This window comes from Solea senegalensis, linkage group LG8, assembly GCF_019176455.1.
Source record: "Solea senegalensis isolate Sse05_10M linkage group LG8, IFAPA_SoseM_1, whole genome shotgun sequence".
Lineage (NCBI taxonomy): Eukaryota > Metazoa > Chordata > Actinopteri > Pleuronectiformes > Soleidae > Solea > Solea senegalensis.
Genome location: NC_058028.1, coordinates 662812 through 687148, shown reverse-complemented (window position 1 = coordinate 687148; position 24337 = coordinate 662812). Strand labels below are relative to the sequence as shown.

At 44.8% G+C, this 24337-nt stretch overlaps 1 protein-coding gene across 2 annotated transcripts in view; it reads right to left on the bottom strand.

Moving 5' to 3' along the window:
• The window catches only part of LOC122773354 (ephrin type-A receptor 4), a 54965-nt gene that overhangs the window by 11304 nt on the left and 19324 nt on the right, over positions 1 to 24337 (bottom strand). The window contains exons 4-11 of one of the 2 annotated variants that reach the window (XM_044031977.1): positions 20779 to 20934; positions 13163 to 13498; positions 7098 to 7222; positions 6128 to 6287; positions 4794 to 4905; positions 1953 to 2011; positions 1370 to 1483; positions 688 to 873 (exon numbers count right to left, since the gene is read on the bottom strand). In XM_044031977.1, coding sequence (XP_043887912.1) covers positions 688 to 873; positions 1370 to 1483; positions 1953 to 2011; positions 4794 to 4905; positions 6128 to 6287; positions 7098 to 7222; positions 13163 to 13498; positions 20779 to 20934 — 1248 coding nt within the window. The remainder of the gene's footprint in view (positions 1 to 687; positions 874 to 1369; positions 1484 to 1952; positions 2012 to 4793; positions 4906 to 6127; positions 6288 to 7097; positions 7223 to 13162; positions 13499 to 20778; positions 20935 to 24337) is intronic. The other variant, XM_044031976.1, reaches the window with a different exon arrangement.

Below are 24337 nucleotides of genomic sequence, written 5' to 3'. Positions count from 1 at the left end.
TCACCATGATTAATGAGCCTGGTGCTATGCTACAGGGCCTGGTCCTGGACCCATTAGACTCCCCTCCCTCCTTACTGCCCAGCAACTTCTAACTCCGCCTCCCCCTCCCCACCAACGCTGGACTCCTTCCATCTGGACCAAAGCCACCCGGGGATACCCTGAAAGTCTCCATATCCTAAACATGAGTGTCCTGGATAGTTTGTCATATAAGCAGAATGTGTATCTGCACACACGGTAGCATGAACGCACACACGCTGACGGGTAAGGACTCGGTTTGTCCCCAAAACCACAGACTGTCATCATCCATTGTTACAATGTGTCTGAATGTAGAAGGAGAACAGGAAAAAGCGTACGTCACAGATGTGTTCGACATCACAGACGTGGCGTGAGCGGTCAACGTGAGAGCGACACCGTCACTGACCAACGGCAAACTATTTACAGTGGCTGCTTGAGATGAAGATGCCATGCAGGGAAAAGATGGAGACCAGTGCGGACTACGTGACGAGACTGAATAAAGAAGAAATAAGAAATGAACAGACTAGTCTTTGGACCGGGTGTCATGTTTCCACTCCCAGAGCCAGAGCCGATAAAACCTAACTGCAGAATAATGTGACGCAGGGGTGAATATCCACTGAATCCAGATGTTATTACACGTAAGACGAGTTAATAACCGCATTGACTACGTACATTTGGTGACCACGCCCTCCAGGTGAATGATGTTTGGGTGGTCGAACTGGCCCATGATGCTGGCCTCGGACAGGAAGTCCCTCCTCTGCTTGTCTGTGTATCCTGCCTTCAGAGTCTTGATGGCCACACAGATCTCTCTTTTGCCCGGCATCTTGAGGCGGCCGCTGCAGACCTCGCCAAACTCCCCTGCAAACACACACGTGTTCTGTTAGCACAGCACACGCTGTCAATCACACCGGGACGGCTCTGTGTGTGTGTGTGTGTGTGTCAGGTTAGTGAAAGTCCACTTTAAACATTGATCAGGGTCTGTAATCCCTCGCTCCCCCTCCTCTCCTCACCGACTGGTGCAGAGAGAGAGAGAGAGAGAGGAAATGGATATTGATTCTTTCTCTTTATTATTTTGTCATTGGATGACTCTTCTCCAGCCACAGAAAAAACAACGACAACATATTTATTTATATTTAGCCACTCCTGTTTTTTTTTTTTACTCACTGACCAAATGTTGTTGTCTCGACATCATTGTTTTATTTTGTGAGCCTTTGTTAGCGGCACACTGCATTAAAGCTAAAGTGGATTATTTTATTCAAAACATGTATGAGCTTGATGAAACGTGATTATATATATATATACTGTATATATATATATATATATATATACATATACATATACTACAGCTCCTCACCAATGCCGATGACTTTCTCAATCTTAATACAGGAGGCGTCGATCTCTTTGGCGAACTCTCGGACAGCTTGGTTTGGGTCTTCGTAGGTAAAGGGATCGACGTATATCCTCACTCCTGCAGGAAAGATGTTTGCAAGAAAGAAAGGAAGGAAGGAAGGAAGGAAGGAAAGAAAAGAAGGGGGTGAAAATGAAGGTTAATTCATTCCGGCAACAAAACTCCATCTGTTCTTCATTTCCATCATGCTACAGGCTACACTGCCTTCCTCTCTGGAGCCGCCTCCTCCTCCTCCTCCTCCTCCTCCTCTCTCCATACCCCGTTTCACACTCTGTGGCTGACTTCAATAAAGACTGGGTTCATTAACTTGAAGTTTTTGTGGGATGCAAATAACAACACTGATGACTTGATAACGAGGTGTTTGGCGCATGTTGTGATGCGAGTACATTCACTGTAAATAGTTTGCCCCCACACACACACACACACACACTTCACACCCCCTCCTGTTTTATGGGCTTCATTTGTGGTTGAAAGTGCACGAACATGACACCTGACACCAGTTACCCAGCGTGTGTTTACATGGACGTACCTTGATGTAAGTGCTTCTCCTCGTCAGAGTCCTGCTTGGCCTTGCTGTACTTACTCCTTCTGGGAGAAAAGAGAGGAGGATGGTCAGAGAAAAGGAAACGCAGCCAAGAGACTCAACTACAATCTCATGCTAATGATGACGATGGAGTGTCATTACAGTCGTCCTGGATTAGCACTAACACCAAAGTTCCTCAACCGATTTACAGCATCCATTATTGAAACTCTGCAAAGCACCAACACAATCACTGAATACTCATGAATTCAGTCTCTCGTCTCTAGAGTAGAGGAGAGAGGAAAGGACTAGAGGAGAGGAGAGGAGAGGAGAGAGGAAGGGTGCATTAGTGTAGACAAGAACAAAGTAGAGAGAAAAAGAGTAGATACTGGTCTCATGTTACTTTCAGCAGGAAACAGGTATGTGACCAGCTGACCTGAGATCCTTGTTACATCGAATATAAAACTCCTTTCACATGACAGTTTGCTATTATTATCTTATATATTATATATATATATATATATATATGTATATATATGTATATATATATATATCTATATATATACATATATTAATATTTTCTATAATCTATCCATTAAGTGAATTTGCTTCCTTTGTCAAACCTTTGTTTTAAACCAGTTGAATGTAAAATTGCAGCTTACATGTTCAGATAATGATCATTTTCTGTATATCAGTATGAGAGTGTGAAAAAGAACATTCTGAATAGTGGGTATTGAGTGAGTTTTATAGTTTATAGCACTATGTTATGTTTCTGCTTTATACTTTTATAAATACTAATTTGCAGATTCATTTGTTTTATTTCAATGTGGCCTCTCCATCTCCTTTAAATCCAATAAGATATCGTGGAGGAGTGTTAGTGTCTGAAGGGCAAACAGCAACAACGTGGAGTAGAGAAGCCGGCGGGTAAAAAAGCTATAAATAAATCCCAGTGAAGAAGCACTTAAATCCTGTGAATCCCTCAGGCAGACTGACACCTGTGCTCATATCCATGTGTGGGGTCAGTGCTGGAAATGACCAGATGTGCGAGACATTGTCCTCCTCTGCCGCTGTGTAATGACGGTTTAACGACTACGTGATTACAGTCCCTCCCACAATCACAGGGTGACTGCAGCCACACAATGACTGTGACATCACATGCATATGAAAAAGCCTGACACACACACACACACACACACACACAGTCAACGGTCTCAGCCTCAATACCCTCAACGTCAATATAACCTTAAAATCACATCTTTACCCATGAACAGCCATTTCGGGGTGTGTGATAAAGTCAGGACCGACCATCATGTCCTCACATCCTGTGGTTGACAAGTCAAAATAGTCCTCACAAAGACACACACACACACACACACACACACACACACACACACACACGAAAGGGAGGTGGTGAGGTGAGACAGCTCCATCTGCATGTAATCCCATCTGTGTGACGGTGCTTTGTCTCGCTCGCTGGTTAACACCCTGAGATTGGGTCGCTCTGCACATCCACCTGATGCCTCCGTCTCACTCTCTGTATTCTATCTCCCTTTTTTCATTGCCCGCTTATCTCATTGTCCACCCTCCCCTCCCCTCCCTCCTCCTCCCCCTTCCTCTCCCTCATTCTCCTCACGGCAGTCGGTGAGGCGCAACAGGAGAAAATAACCAGCGGCTGGGATTACAGCCACTAAAGCAGAGAGATAGAGGCAGACGGGCGGTGTGATGATGTGAGGAGTCGGGGAAGGAGGCAGAGGACAGGGAGCGAGGGAGGTCACTGATTGCATCCCTTCAGCTGTCGGAGTTGTCAATCACGGTGCCGGTGTGGCGAGTCATCACTTGTCCGACGTGAGTCAGTCAGACTGCGTTTCTGAGTGACGTCCCGTCGCTAAGTAAGACATCGTTCTCCTCGGGGGGGAAGACGGAGAGACGGAAAGCAGAAGGGAGAGACAGAAAGCAGAAGGGACAGCCAGAGAGACGGAAAGCAGAAAGCAGAGAGACGGAGCAGAAGGACAGAGGACAGACAGAAAGCAGAAGGGACAGAGGGAGAGACAGAGAAAGGACAGAGGGAGAGACAGAGCAGAAGGGACAGAGGGAGAGACGGAAAGCAGAAGGAGAGAGAGAAAGCAGAAGGGACAGGGAGAGACGGAAAGCAGGACAGAGGGACAGAAGGACAGAGGAGAGACAGAAAGGGGACAGAGGGAGGAAAGCAGAAGGGACAGAGGGAGAGACAGAAGCAGAAGGGACAGAGGGAGAGACAGGCAGAAGGGACAGAGGAGAGGGAAGGGACAGAGGGAGAGACAGAACAGGAAGGGACAGAGGGAGACAGAAGGCAGAGTAGAAGGGACAGAGGGAGAGACGGAAAGCAGAAGGGACAGAGGGAGAGACGGAAGCAGAAAGGACAGAGGGAGAGCGGAAAGCAGAAGGGACAGAGGGAGAGACGGACAGACCCCAGGCGAAAGCAGAAGGGCAGAGGAAGGGACAGAGGGAGAGACAGAAAGGACAGAGGGAGAGACAGAAAGCAGAAGGGACAGAGGGAGAGACAGAAAGCAGAAGGGACAGAGGGAGATGAAAGCAGAAGGGACAGAGGGAGAGACGGAAAGCAGAAGGGACAGAGACGGAGAGAAGGACAGAGGAGAGAGCAGAAGGGACAGAGGGAGAGACAGAAAGCAGAAGGGACAGAGGGAGAGACAGGAATGCAGAAGGGACAGAGGGAGAGACAGAAAGCAGAAGACAGAGGGAGAGACAGAAAGCAGAAGGGACAGAGGGAGAGACAGGAATGCAGAAGGGACAGAGGGAGAGACAGAAAGCAGAAGGGACAGAGGGAGACAGAGTGGGACGGATGAAGCTCACCTTCGGCTGATGACGAAAGCGCTGATGAGGATGATGAGGAGGACGACACTGCCCACCACTGACACCAGCAGCACCGTGGAGTTGGCCCCGTCCCCAATGATGGGAGCTGGAACTGTGGAGGAAGACAGGAAATGAGGATCATCATGAAATCATCCCTGAAACAAACACTCACATATTTAATCTGGTTTATAATCCTCCTCGACTGTGTTGCAGGTCCCTGAGAGACAAAGGTTGCTTATTAGAATGTGAGTTTGACCGTGTCATTATCATGCACCACTGTCTCTATTTACATTACAAAGAGGACACCTGGGCTAACAGTGGCAGTGTGTCTGTCTCTGTCTGTCTGCCCGTCTGTCTCTGCCTGCCTGACTGTCTGCCAGGTTTTGAGCAGCATAGCTGAAAAAGTACAGGGTAGATTTGGTTGAAATTCTCTGGAGATGGAGGCTATGAGTCATGGAAGAAGGAATAATAAGATTTTGGTGGTGGTCCATGCAGACACAGATCCAGAATCAGAAATCCAGAATCCCTGACACTGTGAGAAACTGTGACGTCTTTCCAAGTGTCTTCCTGTAGTTCTCTCTTGTCCTTCACGAGGGCAGATAGAGGCAAATGGACTCGCTTGAGTTCTGAGGACAGTTCAGACCAGAAGAAGCCTCATGTATGAGAGGTGAAACATCTAAAGCAGGTCCACTTGCTTTTCTACACTCTTGACCTGGATGACTGAGAACCTTCACTGACCCTCATCTGTTGATATCAGCGTGGTGGTTTTCTTCCTCCAACAGAAACCTGTGAAACCTTTGGATCTCCACTACCTTTTGAAATAAGCGTCTGTGAGTTTTGTCAGATTCTTGGTGGCACTATGAGAGAGTCTTTATTGACTGACCCACTGGGAGGTCAGTGGAGTTTAATGGGCTAATTTAAAGTGGTGATCACAGTCCACCCATGTAAATGCTGCTAAGTTGTTTTCTTGGGCTTTCACTTTGTCTCAGCGTCTGCTGGAAACCGTAAATACTTCCTTCTCGGCTTCAAAGTGCTCACATTTAAATTGACGAGAAGCAAAAAAAAAAGTAGCTCTCAGCACCTTCCAATGGAAAATGTCAAAAACAGTATTATTCTTCAAAAAGTCATAAAGTCTGAACTTAGCTGGCACATTCACTGAGACTCATTGCATGTTGAATAATGGAAGCTCCTCAAGTTGCCAGTCAGGTGCTGGAGCACAATATCATTTATCTTTTCTAGTTGACAGCTATGCTGATGAATGACTCCACACTTATAAATGATGCTATCATTGCAGATGTATCTGGCTCTGAGCCGCTCTCTGCAGAGTCGCTCACCAGAGTTGGTCATGAACTCAAACGGACCGCTGAATTCCCCGTAGCCTGCTGCGGTGCGAGCCCGCACATGGAACACATAGGAGGTGAGAGGCGTGAGGCCCTTGATTTCCGTGTTCCTCGATGACGTTTTTATGATCCGGTAGCTTCTTTCATTTTGATCCTGAGGAAGAAAGATAACAGAGACACAGATCAGGGGTGGTTTTCTCGTCTTTCCATGTGTTTCTCCTGCCGTCCACACTACCACAGTGTGACTTTGCTCTGTTTTCCTTTCTAAACTCCACGGCTGAATTTTAGTCTGGACGGGCAAAAACTGAGACCTTTGAAAACAATGACGCAGTTACACACGTTTACTTTCTGTTGTTTTCTGTGTAAAAGAAAATGAAATCATTCAAATCCTTATACTAAACTCTTATTTAGTTCCAGTTTTACCAAATCATTTCATCAGAGAATTCTGTACTTATAACATTGTTGTTCTAGTATCGGTGAAGTATTCCTTTAACGCTTGCATGCACATGATTGGTCACATGATGTAAGTCTTCAGCGTTCCATTTGAAGTCAAAGGGCATTCCTTCCTCAGTTTTCCAACTCGGAAACTTCCTAAACCCCACCAACCCTCACATTGGATTCCAATGGAATCAGTTGTACACACAGTGTTGTCAGGCAGACGTGTTGCTAAGCTGTGTGTGTACTAAATAGCATGTTGAGCATTGTTATAAACTGCTGTGGATATAAAATCTACCAACATAAGCTAGCATCCATGTTTTGTTTTTTCCCGACTTCTCAACAAGAACGCGATGAACTCAGGGGTGGAGTCACCGTAACGCCGGAGTTTTCGTGCACATGGAACCAACGCCAACGCAGATGACTTGTTACACAGAAGTGAAAAATGCTTGTCTGAACGCAGAATCCTTTGTTATTTATTAATGACAGTAGTGTGGATGTTGCCCACGTCTCCCATGAGAGGCCTCACCTTCTCATAGTACTTGACTTCATACTCTAAGATAACCCCATTGGCTCTGTCTGGTGGCTGCCAGGCCAGTGAAATGGTGTGTCTTGTGATGTCCTTTGCCTGGATGGAAGTCACTGGAGATGGAGCTGGTGAGAGACAGAACATAGAGCACAGAGTTAAAGTCAGTTGTTGTTTCAACAGTGGAGACACTCAGTCTGTTTTGTGTTGCGCTCTCTTATTCTCCTGCTGAGACACTCAAACAGTGAGCCAGGCCACAAGACAACCACTTCCAGTTGTTTCTGAACTTGGCTTCCATTTGAAGGCTGAGGCGTTACAAGGCTGTGTGAATACACAGCAGTACTAATACTCTTTTGGACTATTATTCCTCAAGTAATAGTTGGTGTCCATAAAACTCTACTAGTTTCCTTTTGGCTGATGCTAGAATCTCTGCCAATGTCCCTACAAGCTCACAAAATAACTTCAAATTTTGTAAATTCCCAGGTCGCCCTGCAAACAGCTCACAATGAGCTCATTGCCTTTCCTCTTTATGTCTTCTAGGGAGCAAATCAATTGGTTTTCATTAAAGCTCCAGTGGGCGATCTTATCTCAGCTCCTTTCTGCCCGGGCTGATAATGAGGCCATATTTCAAGCAGCCGTGTGCTTTCTGCATTCAGACGCTTTTAACATGTGAAGGTTAAAGCGCACATAATGGCTCATACTCGTCCTCTCCCGCCCGAGTGTCACAGCTGCACAAATCTGTGTGATCATACACACTCAACGCCACGGAGACAAAATCATCATCCACGCAGGAGACATAGACTTGTAAACAGAAAGACACTCATGTACAGAGTGAGTTTTTGAACAGTCAAGAAGATAAATGGGATTATAACGGTTACACACACACACACACACATTCTGCACACGTGGCGCTTCAATAAAGACGGAATGAGCATTCAAATGACGTATTTCTCTTTTTCTCGTCTTGCTTTTTATTAACGGTGCATTCCATTAAGGTCGCGTCAGGGGTGTTCCTTCAATGACCAGAGACAGGTTGCTATGCTGTCTGTGTGCGCCAGATACCACGGAGAGCATAGTTATAATCACAGGTGGTGTTTTTAAATATGGAGTTCAGATTGAGAGTCAGTTACGGCTGCTTAGCTTCAGCTAGCACAACATGTCTTACCTGTCGTATAAACGTGGCTTCAGGGCTTTCAGTCTGAACTCAAAAATGAAACAACTTGACTCCACATAAATGAAAAATAAAAGAATTCCAGAGAAGCCCGGGCAGAATTTCATCTGGACATCTGGTCTTACAAGTTCTTGAGGCGGGAACCTTGACCTCTGGGACCCACAGATACTGTAACCTTACTCATTTCAGACCATCTGCCTTTTAAAAAATTACAAGCGGGATGATTAATGAGGGCTCTGCGGTCCACCGATTATGATCGGATTATCTATGACATTATATACATTCTCATCACTTTGACCGGGGGCTCCAGGGAGCCTAGCCTCCGAGCTAACGCTAACAAAACCGTGCTTTTAGCTGCAGACTGAGTTCAAACAGATCTGGAATTCAACCAGGAGCCACGGATCGAGTTTCAGAGACCGTGAGGAGGCAGCAGGACGGAGGGGCTGACTGGTGTGGGCTGAGATGGAGATAGAGAGGGATGGGATTGCAGACATCTCTTGGTAAATAGATTAACCCAAGCTTGTGTCATCCTGTTGGCCTAATGTGTTGCACCTCTGTTAAACAATTAGATGGCAGCCATTTGTATCCCACCGATCAATCATACCCAGCAGCCAGAGCCAATTTGAAGGCCCTCCTGGGGCTGAGTGGGAACGCTCCGGCTCAGAAAGAAAACCCCTGAGGGGTCACAGGGCTTCATTCCCCTATGGTAATCCTCCCATCAATCTTTCCGACAAAGATGACAGATATGGCACTTTAATCGCATTCCCCTCCTCTTGTTGCGTTTTTATTTTGCCCTCGACTCAAGAGAGGATAAAGATGAGTGATTCTCTCAGAGGCCCCTCCTGAGGTTCACCGTGTGAGACGGCAGAGCAGACACTGAGTGTGTCGTCTGTCAAGGCCGGCCATGTTTCAAGGCTCGTTAAAGGTAAATTAATGATGTACATACAATATTATTTATAACAGAAGTAAACTGTCTGCGTGAAGACTAAATCTGACATGTGATTTCTGCAGACCATGAACACGAGCTGGCACCTCACAAGATAAATTCAAAATGATGGAGTCTATCTGTCATTTCTTGCCTCCTGAATGTGTTGAAATGCTGGTGGAATAGAAAGTTTTAAACGCAATGAATATTTAGACGCTATCTTAGAAATGTGTCACAGCCACAAACGCGGCATCACCTGAGAGACCTGATGACATAACAAACAAAGACATCATTGACATTATCTCACACAGACAGGACACTGCAATTACACTGCCTACAAAACTGATGCATCCTAATTCTCTCTTGTACAATTATGAATCGATGCAGGAAAAACAAAAAAACTTCGCTGCAGTACAGCTCTGTAGTCACAGGTCTAAGTTAGTTTTTCAATGTTTCTCTGTGGATGCATAAAGCAGAGTGGTAAATGTTGTTTAACTTTACGTATGACAGGCATGGATTCAACGCTAATGTATTCAATGACATCACAATAAGGAAGAAACAGGAACAGAAAGAGAGTGAAGGGAGAAGTGAAGAGGAAACACAGACTGTTGTCTTTGTTTGTCACAAATCATTTGTGCTTCGAGGAGCGGCAGTGGTCGGCGCAAGCACTTGAGAGAATATGCAGTCGATTACAGTCTTGACATTAAAAGAGACAAGGGGGCGGGGCTCACATGTGGTTGCCAGATTGGAATCGCTCAATTTCGCTGCCGCTGAGGGAGAGAAATAACCAAAGAGGCGGCCGAGAAAATGGCTCCCTGCACATGAGACGCAACAGCCTCCCCTTCCATTTCCACATGCACGTCTGTCCGGTCACTCACACACATGTGTGCTGACAGACACGCCCACACGTGCACACACACACACACACACACACACGTCAGTCACCTCAGCCTGCCAAGTATTTTGTATGGAGACATAAACACCTTTCACTCACACACACATGCAAAGTGCTTGATCCCATAAAAGGGGAAAAAACATCCATTTACAGTCAGGGGTCAGTTCAAAGCCTCGCCGCCCCGCCTCTCACCCCCTCCCTCCCTCTCGGGTGAGAGGGTTACACTCAGGCTGATTTATGACAGTGGAATTGTTCATGGAGCGAGATGTGGAATCTGAACTCGTTGTACACACACACACACACACACAATCAACAACATATCATGTCTTATTATTTCTTTGGACATTTATCCACTGTCTGCTCACGTAAAGCTTCCACAAGTCCTCCCTCCCAACTCACTTCTCCCGCTGTAGCTGAAATGTGAACTTTTATAGGACGGCGGCAGCGGCGCTGTCTTTTCCACAGCATTTATAAATCCTAATAAATCCATCCTAATAAACGTGTAATCCACGGTGTCTGGATAAGGGGGAGGCGACACAGTGAGAGAGGGACAGCCGCAGATGACTGGCTGGATTACCAGCGGCTGTAACCAGATCCTGCAAAGCCCCCGCTGAGCATTAGCCGTAAGAAATCCAATCAGTCTGGAGTTTTTCTCCTTCACACACACACACACACACACACACACACACACACTCATGGAAGACACATTGTTTGAAATGTGGGTGAAATGTCTTTGTCCATGAGCGTGAAAATATTTAGTGTAACATATTCTCTCACTTGCACTCAGTTGAGCACATGTGCAAACACACACACACACACACACACACACACACACACACACACACACACAATCACAGACACACACAAGGTTGCTTTAGGCTAATCTGCTGACTGAGATATAGACGATGTTTCCGTTGCGTCTCATCATTGTTTGCTGCATGTTTTACAGTGTGTGTGTGTGTGTGTGGACGTCTGTGTGAGAGTTTGTGTGTCACTGTCACCAGACCCAGGAAGATCATTCAGCTAATCCCAGGTCGCCAGTCCATCACATACAGAGATGAACCTGAAGTACCTGAAGTGAACACATGAGGAGAACATGCAACCCTCCACACAGAAACCAGGATTGGAACCTTATCCCTGTCAGGCATCAATGCCAGCAACTGCCCCAACAATGTTTACCCTGTGTGAAAGGTATGAACCGAACATGGTGGGAAATGAAGGGACTTGGGAAACATTGAGGTGTATGTGTAGCTCAGTTTGTGTCTGTGTCTGCACGTTGTCCACAGACCACGGTATATTTCCATGCATGCTCACTGTAGTGCTCGTATTGGGGCATTGATTATTGTGTTAAATGTCACTCTCATACCAGGTACCGGGTAAAGTACCTTCTCTTCCTTAATGGAAAAGCAAAAAAAAAGCCCCATATGTGTCAGAATCTGGATTATGACTTCTATAGCAGTAACAGAGTGGGATATCTGCTTCTAAGATGTTATTACGAGCCTTTAATGGCTGTGCTCCATTGAAGCTCCCACACATGGCGCTCTCCAAAAGGCAGCACATCCATTCATCTCTATCTTCCTGACCCCAGCTAATAAATCAAGCCACTGTGTCCTTACATTGCCAGTCCAAGCCCTTTTCAAGATATTCGCTTTTCCCAGGGATGGAAATTAGTGATAAAAAAAGGCGACACAAAGGGGCACTTAGCTTACCACCCAAGAGCAGGGCAATAAAGAAGGCTAAGGTAATGATCAGCTATAAGTGGAGGAGAAGAGGGAGGGACGAAGAGAAAGGGCCAGGGTCATAAAATCCATTTGCACAACAACCAGTTACAAAATGGCTAAATGACAAAACAACAGGAGGCTTTGAACACAACCCCAGGCTGGAGAGGCAGAAGAATTACACGCATACACGTATACAAACACACACCATCCAGCAGCATTAGTAATGAAGCCTCCACAGATCAATACAACTCATCTCATTCATTAGCTTCTGAGCTAAATATAGCGCCTTGCCCCTATCTTCAGTCTGGGCTTCTCATGCCTAATTATGCAAAAACTCCAGTGAAATATTGCAGAAAATCATTTCCCACTGCAGAGAATCCATCATCCCTCCTTCAGTAATCACCCAAATTATTCACAGCTTTAATAAACATGTTTTGACACGCAGATTGCCCCCAAAAAACTACTTCAACTTACAACAAACTTATGCTCTGCATCAAACACAGCTAAAAAGCTTCTGCAGCACACGTCATGTTGTTCATATGCACATACGAGTCCAGAAGCAGAGCTGGATGAGAGCGCCAACCCCTGGAGATGCCCTACATTTAGCAAACTGAGTGACGTGCATTAACACATGAATAATTCATGACACAGAGGCGGGGGAAAGACAAGGTAGCAAATGCAAATTCATTACTTTCCTTGTCATTAGTGTGTAAAGTGCATTAACGCACAGAAATGTATCGTTTTTGACAAACGTCACTCAACACAACTGTCTTCAAACGGTGTGAAAACTCTGTTGTGTGGAGTAATGGAATAAGTAGAAGTCATGAAAATGACACACAGGTCAAGTCATATCAACAATACTCATTGTAAACAGGTCACAGGTCACAGGTCACAGGTCAGTTCAAGAGGATCAATGAATCTATGAACGCTTGAGTCTACAGTTTGTGTCTCTGTGTAAACCAGAGACAATAAGAACGTTTGAGTTTTTTATCTGCTGTTGCTTCCATCAGTTCATTCAGGTGTGTTTTGTGTGACTCTAACACAAACACACAAACGTATCAAAGAAGGCGACAGTAGACCAAAAGATTGTGTTGTCCTCTAATATAAAGCAGTCGACGTTGATGAGGTCAACCTTCTGTTACAGTGAGTGGTTAACATCTGTTTTTCCTTGAGTTCTTGTGTTGGCTTGTTTCCCTGGTTCTCGGTGCAGGGGCGCACACACACACACACACACACACACAGACACACACAGTACAGTCAGTGCTGACTACATGTCAGTACCTCATATAGACGCACTTGCAGGAACCAAAGTCACATTGACTGTTGAACTCAAGCCTTCATGTCTGAACGTCTTACCAGCCTGGTTGGTGGTGACGGTCACCGACACGGCCTGCTCCGGCCCGGGACTCTGAGGCGAGACTCCGTTCACGGCCCACACCTCAAAGGTGTAGTTGGTGTGGGCTTGCAGCTCGTTGATGGACACCCTGGTTCCCTTCAGGCTCAGCTGCTGGGGGCTGAAGTGGATGCCGTTGCCACAGGGCTGACAGCGCCGGCCGTCAGGACCGCAGCGCTTGCAAACCACATTGTATGTCAGGTCCTGGCGTCCTCCCGAGCTCCGGGGCGGACTCCACTCCAGATTTACAGAAGTCTCGTTCACATTGGAGATGAGATGGATGGGCGCTGATGGAGGACCTAGACCAGAGGAAGACAGAAGAAAGAGTTGATGTTAGAAGCTTCAGCTGGTGACCAGCGTTTTCACTGATCCACATATTTGATTTTACAGAGATTTTTTCAGCTGCTTTTCCTGACGCAACCCATTTATCCAGGTTTGGCACCTGCATCACGAGTACCGCAACTGAGGTCAAGTTAGAGTGAATGGTGAGCCAGAGGGATTGGGTACCTTGCTCTGAGGCACCCCAGTCCCCCACGTGTCTGGGCTGCCCCCCCCATCATTTATGTTGACGAAACTTAGTAGTAAAAAAAAAACATATTCGCTGATCGAGTGGTTTTGTCTGCAGAAAGTCAACATTTTTATTCCTCCAAACAGGAGCAAATAAACCAGAACATGTACAAAATGTATGTATGTATATATATATATACATATATAAAGTAAACTATACTATAATTGAGTGTGTCGTCTCATGGTTGGGACCTGAGACTTCTCACATTTCTTTTTAATGTCCTGTCCATTATAGCAAGAGAGGGTCCAGTTTCACTGCAGATAATCCAGCACGTTAGCTGAAATCCAATAGGTCGGCAGATTTTCTTTCCCATTCATACACGTATGTGGAATCAGCTGGAGGTTGGCAGACAGACGGCTAACGACGAGCCTTTATAGAGAGTGACACACACTCCATAACTTTAGACTGTGATGTAAAAAGCTGAGCTGCAGTTCTGTGACACAAACTCTGCGCCTCATCAATCCCACTTTGTGTGTCAGCTCCATTGTAATGAATGTGTTGTTTTGCAATGCTTTCAAACACAACAGCGGTAATTGACTTAACTCTCCCACCATCCCTCTCTCTCTCTCTCTCTCTCTCTCTCTCTCTCTGTCTCTGACTAATGAAGCGCATGCGAGCGAGCTGGGGGATCGATGCGGGGTGAAATATGAAAGCGAGTCGGTCCACACACGATTCATTTCACAACGGAAATTAATTATCAGTATTATTTTTGGAGGAGCACAGTGACAATGAGTGATTTCACAGAGCAGCAGCAGCAGCAGCAGCAGCAGCAGCAGCAGCAGCAGCAGCAGCAGCAGCAGCAGCAGCGGGGACGAGTGGAGCATCGTGTGCACACGAGCAAGAATGAGTCCACTTCAGGTTTACCTGTGGACTAGATGATCATTATGTATATGGACGTCTGTTCAACCAGGCTGTAGAAGCCAGTGAAGGTCTGGATGGATGGATGGATGGATGATGTGAGGTCAGGACGATTGCCTCTGACTGAAACTGACCTCCAGGTCAGGGTTCTAACGTGGGTCAGGGACTAAGGCTGAGTGATTTTGGTATCACATTACGACTGTTGGGACAGATGCTTCAATTGTGATTTGATTTGCAATATAATAATATAGATATTAACTGTATCCAACATGTTGGAGTTTCACTTTTTAATATGCATAGAGCTAAATAATTGGCTCTATAATTTGCCTTTATTTGAATTGTGATTTAAATTAGAAAACAATCACTGTCAGGGACTCCCTGGTTTGCATTAAACAAAGAAAAACAACGTTAATCTCGTGTCTTCTATTGTTATATGAAGACAACTTCCTTACTATAGTTTGAATTAACTGACTTACTTTAGGTTTTATCATTTAGAGTTCTTTTTGCAGGGTTGTATTTCTGTTGGCCTTGTCTCTGATTGGCTGTGGTGGTGCACGTCATCCAGACTCAGATAAAAATCTCCAGCATTGTGGGATTAAGTTTCTGTGACGCGTCGATTTGCCTTTGCAGCCACAGTTTTAACATTTTTACACAAAGCTACTGCATATCAAGGACCTGTCATTCCATCGTATCACAACAAATATTCCACAGAATTTCAAAATAAGTGTTTGTTTTGATATGGAACACAACATAGTTCACAGTAAAACTTTCATGGACCTAACACGGATTTAACATATGATTACTATAACTTACTGCAACTCTACTCAGTAACTCATGCCCTGTGCTTCACCTCAGACACATGTGTGGCTGGTTCCATGTTTCTGGACCGGAGCGGCTGCAGGACACAGTCTGTTGCAATAAACTTCTGCTCAACAGAATTCAGCCTTTCACTCGCTGTCGTACGGCTTCACCTTCGTTTGTCAGGTCTGAATGTTTCCTTTGTTCTGTCTCATGCATCAACTTTTTAGATATAAATATAAAATTCTACTTAATTATTGTGTATATAATTATTTCATGGACCCCAGGATATGAGTTTGGACCCACAGAGGTTCCGAGACCCCCGCTGAGAAACCACTGCTCTACGTTCCAAGAGATAAAAGGATGCAGAACATTCATGTGTTCATATCAGCGTCGCTCAGCCAATGAAATCCTATTAATAAATTCTCATTAAAAATGGTGATAAAGCACTTTCTTCCCCTAGTTTCTCCACTTTCTCTCCTCTCCTCTCTCCTGCACCTCGTTCCCTTCCTTTGCTTCTCAGATGTGGGCGACAAGTTACAGATGGGGTTTCTAAAAATAAGGCACAAACCATCACTCATAACTGTCATAAGTTCAACTATAACCTCCACTGCCCTCCGTGCCATCGCAGAGGAAAAGGTGACTTCAGTGTCCCTGTCACTGTGTGTGTGTGTGTGTGTGTGTGTGTGTCTTTCTGTCAAACATCTGGGAAATTCACTCATTCATTTGTCAACTATGAAACCAGCAGAATGTCTAAAGACGTAGCAGACAGCTTCCTGTCTGGTCACTGTCATAAACAAACTGTGGTGAATAACAGATTCTTATCATCACAATTATTATTAAAAAATATAAACAACAGCAGGAAATAAACCCAAACTAAACCCAGTGCTTTAAAAAAAATAAAGCACTAAAACATCTGAAACCAAATGTTTTAAGATTCAAAAAACAAAATGAAAATAAAATAAGTACAGTGAACGTAACATTATTTAAAATCCCTGACTCAGAACAAATCAGGTGGTCAAATGTCTCCGTTGATGTCCATGCAGACGCTTACATGGACGGAGACAATAGTGGTTGTAACCATAGTTACACAGTTGCACTTTTAAACTCCCGACGTCAAGTTTAAGACTAAACTTGTCTATTGCAGCTTTAAATTCCGGCGTCGGCGTGTGTGTGTTTGTAGAATCACCTCAAACAATAGTTATGTGTGTATGAAGTGTTTAACACATTCCACACACACTCACACACACACTCACACACTGGCTAACTCTACCTGTCGCTCTCTCCACCACAAGCATCCAGCGGGAGCACGGGAGCGTGGGAGAGCCGTCGGCTGTGACTGACACTCCATAATTAATCCTGGGAGAGACAGAACAGTACGAGGAGGAAGGAGCGCAGAAACCTTCATAAGACTTCAGCTCAGTGGTGAAATCCCGAGGGAAACTCAGAAATAGTCGTGTGTTTTTCCGTTGGTTCATGGCCGTGATATTTGCTGCGAGACGTCTTTCTTTTTCATTCCCGTCACGCCTTCACCTCCACCTCCACCCTCCCTTCTTTAATTGGTCTTTCTCAATTTACTTCTCTTCACATTCTACATTTTTTCCTGCCTCTGCATGCCTCCATTTCCCGTTTCCCCTCATTTCATCCCTCTCTCTTTCTGTCTCTTTCCATCAGTAATTGTGCCGCACCGAGGCAACGTTGGCCAGAGAGCCGGCCTCGCTATTACCATCCGGCTGGGATTCATTGAGCCTCTCCCTCTGGATCCCTCCCCACTCTGTGTTCATTCCTCCCTCACTCACTCACTCCCTCCCTCCCTCCTTCCTTCCTTCCCTCCTTCCTCTACCAAACCACCACAAAGAAAATTGGGCAAAAATCTGACAAACACATCAAGTGGCAAAAGAAACCCCAAAACGGAGAACACCCGTCCTGACACGGTGAATGCAGTGCAGTCCGGCTCCCGCGGGCGTCTGTCACTGGTCCTCATTACCACCGTGTTTTATTACTCACCATAAAGTGAGAAGTACATACACTTCTGCTGTAGTCTGAAAACAGCCTGTCTGTCTGACCTGACATTTGTGTGTATACAGCAGCAGTGAAGCGTCTGTGTGTTTGTACGTTAACGTATCTGTCTTAACATAAAACTCATCACTTTTCACCACAGTTTTACGGTGATTTTCAAGCATCTGCACTTTACTAGAGTTCTTGTTTTTAACTGGCAACGTTTTATTTGACTTACATTCACAAAACAGGCTTTTTTATTGTAATGCGTGTAAGGGAAATGATCCTATATTTTTATTATGGTCATGAGCGTATAGGCTCGTATAGGGTTAATGATGTCGCTGTTGTTAAAAAGTGTGAGTTTGGATCAAAGGTTAAAGCACCATCAAGAGGACACTCACGAGAATATGAGAAGAATAGAACCTGCACACGAGCAGTCGCATCATGACGGAATTACACAACATGCACTTTTAATCATCCTCTTACGTCGTAAGACCTCGAGCTACGAGAGCAAAAGCATTTTCAATTACCTGCACACACACACACACACACACACAGTGAACAAGGGAAACAGGGAAATGACTTGACGAGAGTTTTTCTCCCTCTTCATCTGCTCTGTTCGTGACTGAGTGTGTTTTCGACTGAAAAACTGAAAAGAAAATGTGAATAAGAAAGGATGTATGAGTGACAGCTGTAATTACACAGCTCTGACATGTGGGTGAGAAGAACGGCAGAGGGAAGGGTAACAGCAGACGACAGACGGGGTGATAGTTCAAAGATCAAATGTTGACCCGCTCGCTGAGAGAGAGAGTCTGGCTCTAACGTTCACTTCCTCGCCAAGGAAGGAAGCTTTGGGAATGTGGGAGAAACGTCAGCGCAGGGTCCAATGAAACGAGGCGAGTCATGAGCTTTGACAGCCGCTCAGATGCCACAGTGACTAACGGGACCTTCCATTAAATTAGAGGTTGTAACTTAATACAAGACGAGACTTATGTTTAAACATCTGAGGATTTATCACTTTTCATTCAAAACTGTGAGAATTATTATTATCATCAGGCGGAACCTGCGTTAAAGAATAACAACTATAAAAGCACTAATTAAAAGGTTGTAGTTAAACCATATTGTGTGTTTACCTCATTAAATTATTTGGGAATATTTTATATATAATTTAAATATTTCCTCTAACAGCAGGAAATGTGCAACAGTTATGTAGATTTTACAGTTTTAAAAAAATGAGTGTATTTACATTAATTAACAGTCTGAGTTTAAAAATCAGACAACTTAAAAATGTAAATGACTATTTCCTTGAATGACAAATGTGTCATTTATTTAAAAGCAAAACCACAAAAAACAATCCGGGTTTGTCGTAATATTTCTTTCAGACTTTAATGTGACACTCTAACAATAAAAAAACCCTAAACAAACCTAAAATTATGCAATAATTATTGACTAATTATCAAAATAGAGGCTAATTTATTTTATAATCAATTAATCATGACAGAATTCTTCACATCGTAGCTGCATTTAACAAAAAAAAATGATTCTCTATGATTAACAACAGCTGTTTAATGTATCTGGGAATAAAGTTTGAGAAAAACGATGTGTCAGGTTTAATGGTCAGTGCAAAAGTGAAAAACAACACAATACTTCAATCTGAACTCACGTGTGTGTTTAACAACAGAGCAGAGTCTCTTTAACAACGGGACAACAATTACTGGGACTGAGTGAGTGAGTGAGTGAGTGAGTGAGTGAGTGAGTGAGTGATTAATGGACACTCAGGCCGAACACGGAGCCAAACACATGTGTAGACTGCTTCATGACGCACACTCACTCATACATAACGTCTGTCATGTGAAAGTGTGATTGCTCTGTGTGTTCTCCACCAGAACTGATTTCAAACCTGTGTTTTCCAAACGTTCTATATGAGGACTCACTTTTTAAAGATGACAAACTAAAGTGACCCAAATCACAATCAAAGAATAATAATAATAATAATAATTGTATAATTTAGAGACTAAATTACAGTCATAACTGTAACAACTGATATCAAACATGAACATGAGATGTTTGCTAAAGACATTTAAATGTAGTTGCATGCACTGTATTTCAAAATATGGATGCAAATCTTAACAAAAGGTTTGTTTTGGGGACCAAAAAAAATCTCATATTTGTGCGGCTGCATTTACCACCAGCCATTTTAAAAACAACCAACAGACATTTAATAAACACATCAACATAAAGTCTGTGGATATGAAATCTCGGGTTTTTTAGTGGATTTTAGGCTCTTGTGTTTCCGTGATCCAGTCATTTTAACCACGATATGAGTCGGTACCGAGTGTCAAGTTGGATCATTTTGAATTTCCGCCAGTACAAACTGAGAGAGGAACCATTGCAGCAGTGTTTGTTATCTCAGTCACTGTGAGTCAGGGCCTGAGGTCAGTACCAAGCACGGTCACCAGGGGTTGACTCACATCCACAGAGAGGAAAGTCACACATCCTGAGAAATTCAGCTCAACATCTTCCCTCAGCTCCATGTGCTCCTGTTTGAATTTTCCTGAACTTTTTTGTCTCTTTTTAACATCAGATTTATTTTTTGCATATCATCCGTCTCCGGATCTTTGTTCCCACTGCCTTCACTGTCTCTGTAAACATGTCCATTTGTCGTCCTTGGTTGTCCTCTCCCTCCTCACTTCATGACTCACTAAGTACAACCTGGTGTTGAACGACAACTGTTGTTGCTTTTCATGAAACAGTTCTAGCGTTTCTTGGTTTGGTATCAAACGCGTCATTTTCCATGACTTCGTGGAACCTCCTCAGCGTTGGCGGGATGTTCATAGCGCGACTGCATGAAACTGCACGTGACGACACAAACGCACAAACTAGTGACGAGCAAAGTGGTTGTTTTCTGTCATTAAAAAGATTTGGATTTTTAACTGATCGACTTGAGTCAGACGCTCATGACGACGCTCTCTGACCAATCAGTGGCCGGCAGTCTGTTGATGTCACATTTTAGTTGTTGAGTTGGAAATGCACCAAAAGTGACTGAGGTGTTTGTCAAATGCTGTGATTTATTTTAGACAAAAAAACTGTTCCCATTTACTGATCGTCAGCCATCTTGGAATCCCATCTTGGAGTTTTTGGGTTTGAAATTCAAGGTCAGGGACCTGAAGAACTCCAGAGGAACACAGCATGAAAGCAGCCAGTGGTTTGTGCGTGAGAGGGGATAATTCAGGTCGCATGCGAGTGTGGGTGGCTGCGCGAAAACACAAGACTCTGTGTTTACAAGTCACTGTAAACCATTGCTAATACAGCTGTATGAATGTCATGTATTCCAGTGCCACATGTGGGTGTACTTACGGGTGCAGGGCATGGATGCCGGGTCCGTCTCCGAGCGGAAGTATCCCTTGTCGCAAACACAGGAGGTGGATCCCTCTCTCACGGAGTAACTGTGGAGCGGACACTTGGAGCAGGAGCCGTCACTGGCCAGAGCCCGGTAGTATCCGATCTTACAGGCTGGAGGAGGAAAGGAGGTGAGGTTAGATGAGACATTAAAACATGCATTTTTTTAATTCAGATACCATAATACTGTTTACCCTGGGATCACATGTTTAGATGTTTTCACACGAGAAAAAGCAAGGGCGTGTCAGGGAAACATATCTTACAATACAACTCCTCAACGTCCTCATGTTGACACACCACAGAGATAAACTCAGATAAATCAAGATAAATCAAGACAAACAGGTGTTTAATTCCACACATGCGGTAAAACAAGATGCCCCTCTGTTGTCATTCATCATAGACAAAGTAAATAATCCAGTGAACACAATGAAAGGGAGTAAAAACCTCCGTCTGCAGTGAGTGCTGCATGTTCTGTAGGTTAGATCCACAAGAAGAAGAACAAATAAAGTTCAATAAAGGCTGATTAGAGTGTGGTGATATAGGAATAATGCCATGTCTTTGCACTTGACTTCAGAGAGTGCCGGGTTAGACTGATTCCTGTCATCGCGCCCATTTTCCACAAATTAGCAGCAAGAAAACAATATGTTCCCCTGAGGCGACTTTGTCTCTCCACAGCTCTTCCTCCATTCCTTTGTCTCTGTTTTCCTTCTTCAACACTTTCACCCCGTTCCTCATGAACCTGTGTTCTGTTATCACACACAACAGAACAGGAGTTTGGAGGCTCGAGATCCTCTGACAAAAACACAAGATCAAATAACTTGAGATTGTCTTTCTCACAAAGTCGACCAGTGCGGTTAAACTGAGTGAAACCAGAGCTGCTGCCATTCCATAAACCAGTGCCACCACACTTTCTTAGTGAGGACACTCACCCTTAACCCTTACCTTAACCATCACAACTAAATGTCTAACCCTTAACTTAAACCCTAACCCTTAAACCAAATCTTTACCCTCAAAAAGCCCTTTGAAGGGGTGACCAGTCAAAATGTCCTCACTGTCCCAAAATACCCATTTTTTGGTCTTCACAAAGGCACCCATACAAGAACACACACACACACACACACTTCAGTCTGAAATGGTAACCTAAGTGAAACCTTTGCCTTCCCTGTGAGTGACAGTTTGATAGGAGGGCTCCTCTTTCAAGGAGTTTCTCCGCTCCGTCCATCCATTGCTGTAATTGTCGTAGAAGCCTAACAGGTTTATATTTCAGCCCGTGAGCACTGAACCAGAGGAGCAGGACAAAAGAACAATTCTCTGAGAGGTGTGGCACACAGCCGCAACACTGATTGGACCAAATAAGCTGTCAATCGATGAAGCTGATGTGTGAGGGGCAGTGCACAGCAAATGGAATCCAGGCTGGAGGTTCGGAGGTTTAGGTTTGGTAGAGAGGGCAGTATGTGTGTGTGTGTGTGTGGGTGTGTGTTCTGTCTCCTCTTTAGGACCCTTTCTGGTATAAAACACTGACTTTTTCAGTAGCGGACCAAAACCTGGTCCTAATTGGGCAGAACCTCAGTTCTGAGTCTTTGCTTAAAGTTGTAATTAAGACGCAAATTGAGGTTGAGTTAAGATTTGGAGAAGGCATTAAGTGGTTATGGTTAAGATGAGGGACAAGCGGTGTTTAGTCTGCGCACATGAATGTCATGCAATGCCCTGACGACGTCTTGTAAGTTCACACTTACCAAAGAACTGGATTTCCTCACAGACTCACACACACAGTTCAGATCTCAATGTGCATTTGAAGCGTGGACTTTAACGACATCATCATAAATTCATCAGAGGATGCTACGTCACATAAACTCAAACATGTCCACGCACTCGAAATCAAAGTCGCTCCTCCAACCACGCAACAAGCTCACACAATCCACAGACCCTCACAAGACTGGGAAGTCCGTCACATGGACTTGTAATAAAGTCGGAGCTCCTCTGAAGCAGCGGGATTAGCGTAGCCCTGGCGTTAACCGGGCCGGACTAGCTGCTACCTGCTGAGCCTTTCTGGTCCCGCTCAAGTCAATCACGGCTAATTCTCTGCCGCTTCACTCGCTAACGCTGAGCTGAGGGCCTCTTTGATGGTAGCCTGCAGGGGGGTGTGAAACCCGCCGTTTCTTTCCTCCACAGTTGCAAGAGAAAAAGAGTGAGGAGATTAGTCGGGAGGTGCTTTGTGTCGTGGCTTTATCTTTTAAAACAATCTCTAAACGCCCAATCCCATCACTGCAGACCGAAGGACACTGGGATTTGTGGGTATTGTTTAAGGGGTTGTGACCGCTTCAGGTGACCAAACAAAATAAAAGTTGCTGTGAGGGGGTTTGTACATGTGCGCTGACCAGGAAAGTGTCCGGAGTTGAGCGAGGGGTCAAGCAGCTGTTTGAGAACAAGACGCCCCTTCCTAAAAGCTGCAGGGACACTTAATTGAGTCCCATGCTTCACAGCTTTCGGGTCCCTTTAAAAAGACACAGTCTAAGTGCGTGCTACCTCAAACTGTGCACGCCTGATGAGTTTTTCCCCTCTGTCAATTATTAAGCTGTCCCAGTCTGACCTCACACTCCCCACCGGCTGTGCCACAATTCTTTGCAGAACTACAAATTCAGATTTGTTTGCCAGTGACAGGCTTTTGGCGTCTTAATCTGTGGTTTTTAAACATTTCAAACATTCTGTTTGAAAACTGTGATGTCAACATATGAGCGCTTGTTTACGGCGGTCGCTGATCCACAGAGAGGAAGAGTCAGGGGGGATGAAAAGAGGCCGATATTCAAGGAAATCTGGAGAATTTGCTTCTTATTAGCAGAACGTGTGTGTGTGTCAGGGTGAGGGAAGAGACCGCAGCAGTGGGTGGTCCAAAAGACGGTGGCTTTACAGAGGAATCTCCCTTAAGACGTTCTGGATTTATCACTGTCCGGGTTAGCCGTGGCAAACCCACACACACACACACACACACACGTGACCACATGTGTATTTGGTTTTTGTGGGCGCTGAGCTCCTCACATCCTCTTAGACGTCCTCTTAAAAGCCTAACCTGATTTTTCCACACCGTCTTTTTTCAAATGGCTTTCCTTCACTCCAGATCTTATTTTGACTCTATCTCCGTCTCCCACTCTCGTAAGCGCTCTCTCTGCAGGCCTTCGTTCAGACAGAGAGGGGTTTGTCAGGTGCCAAATCCCCGAGCTGAGAGATCAAAGGCAAACAAAGAGACTGGTGACTTACTGTTCTATTCTGGAAGGGCAAAAAAATGGAATCCTCACAGACTGGGACATCGCATTCTTCCCCCTTTTCTCCCCTGGCAGCTCTTTCACTTATTCAATCCTCCTCTCTGGCTTTAGTCCCTCTCTTCCCTTTTGTCAGTCTTTGCCCCGCCCTGTCCACAGCCCTGTTTGTCTCTAAGCTAAAGCACGTTTGGAGAAAAGGGGGCAACAAGGGTGGAGGGGGAGGTTTGGGGGAGTTAATGAGTAGTTTTGTCCATGTGGGG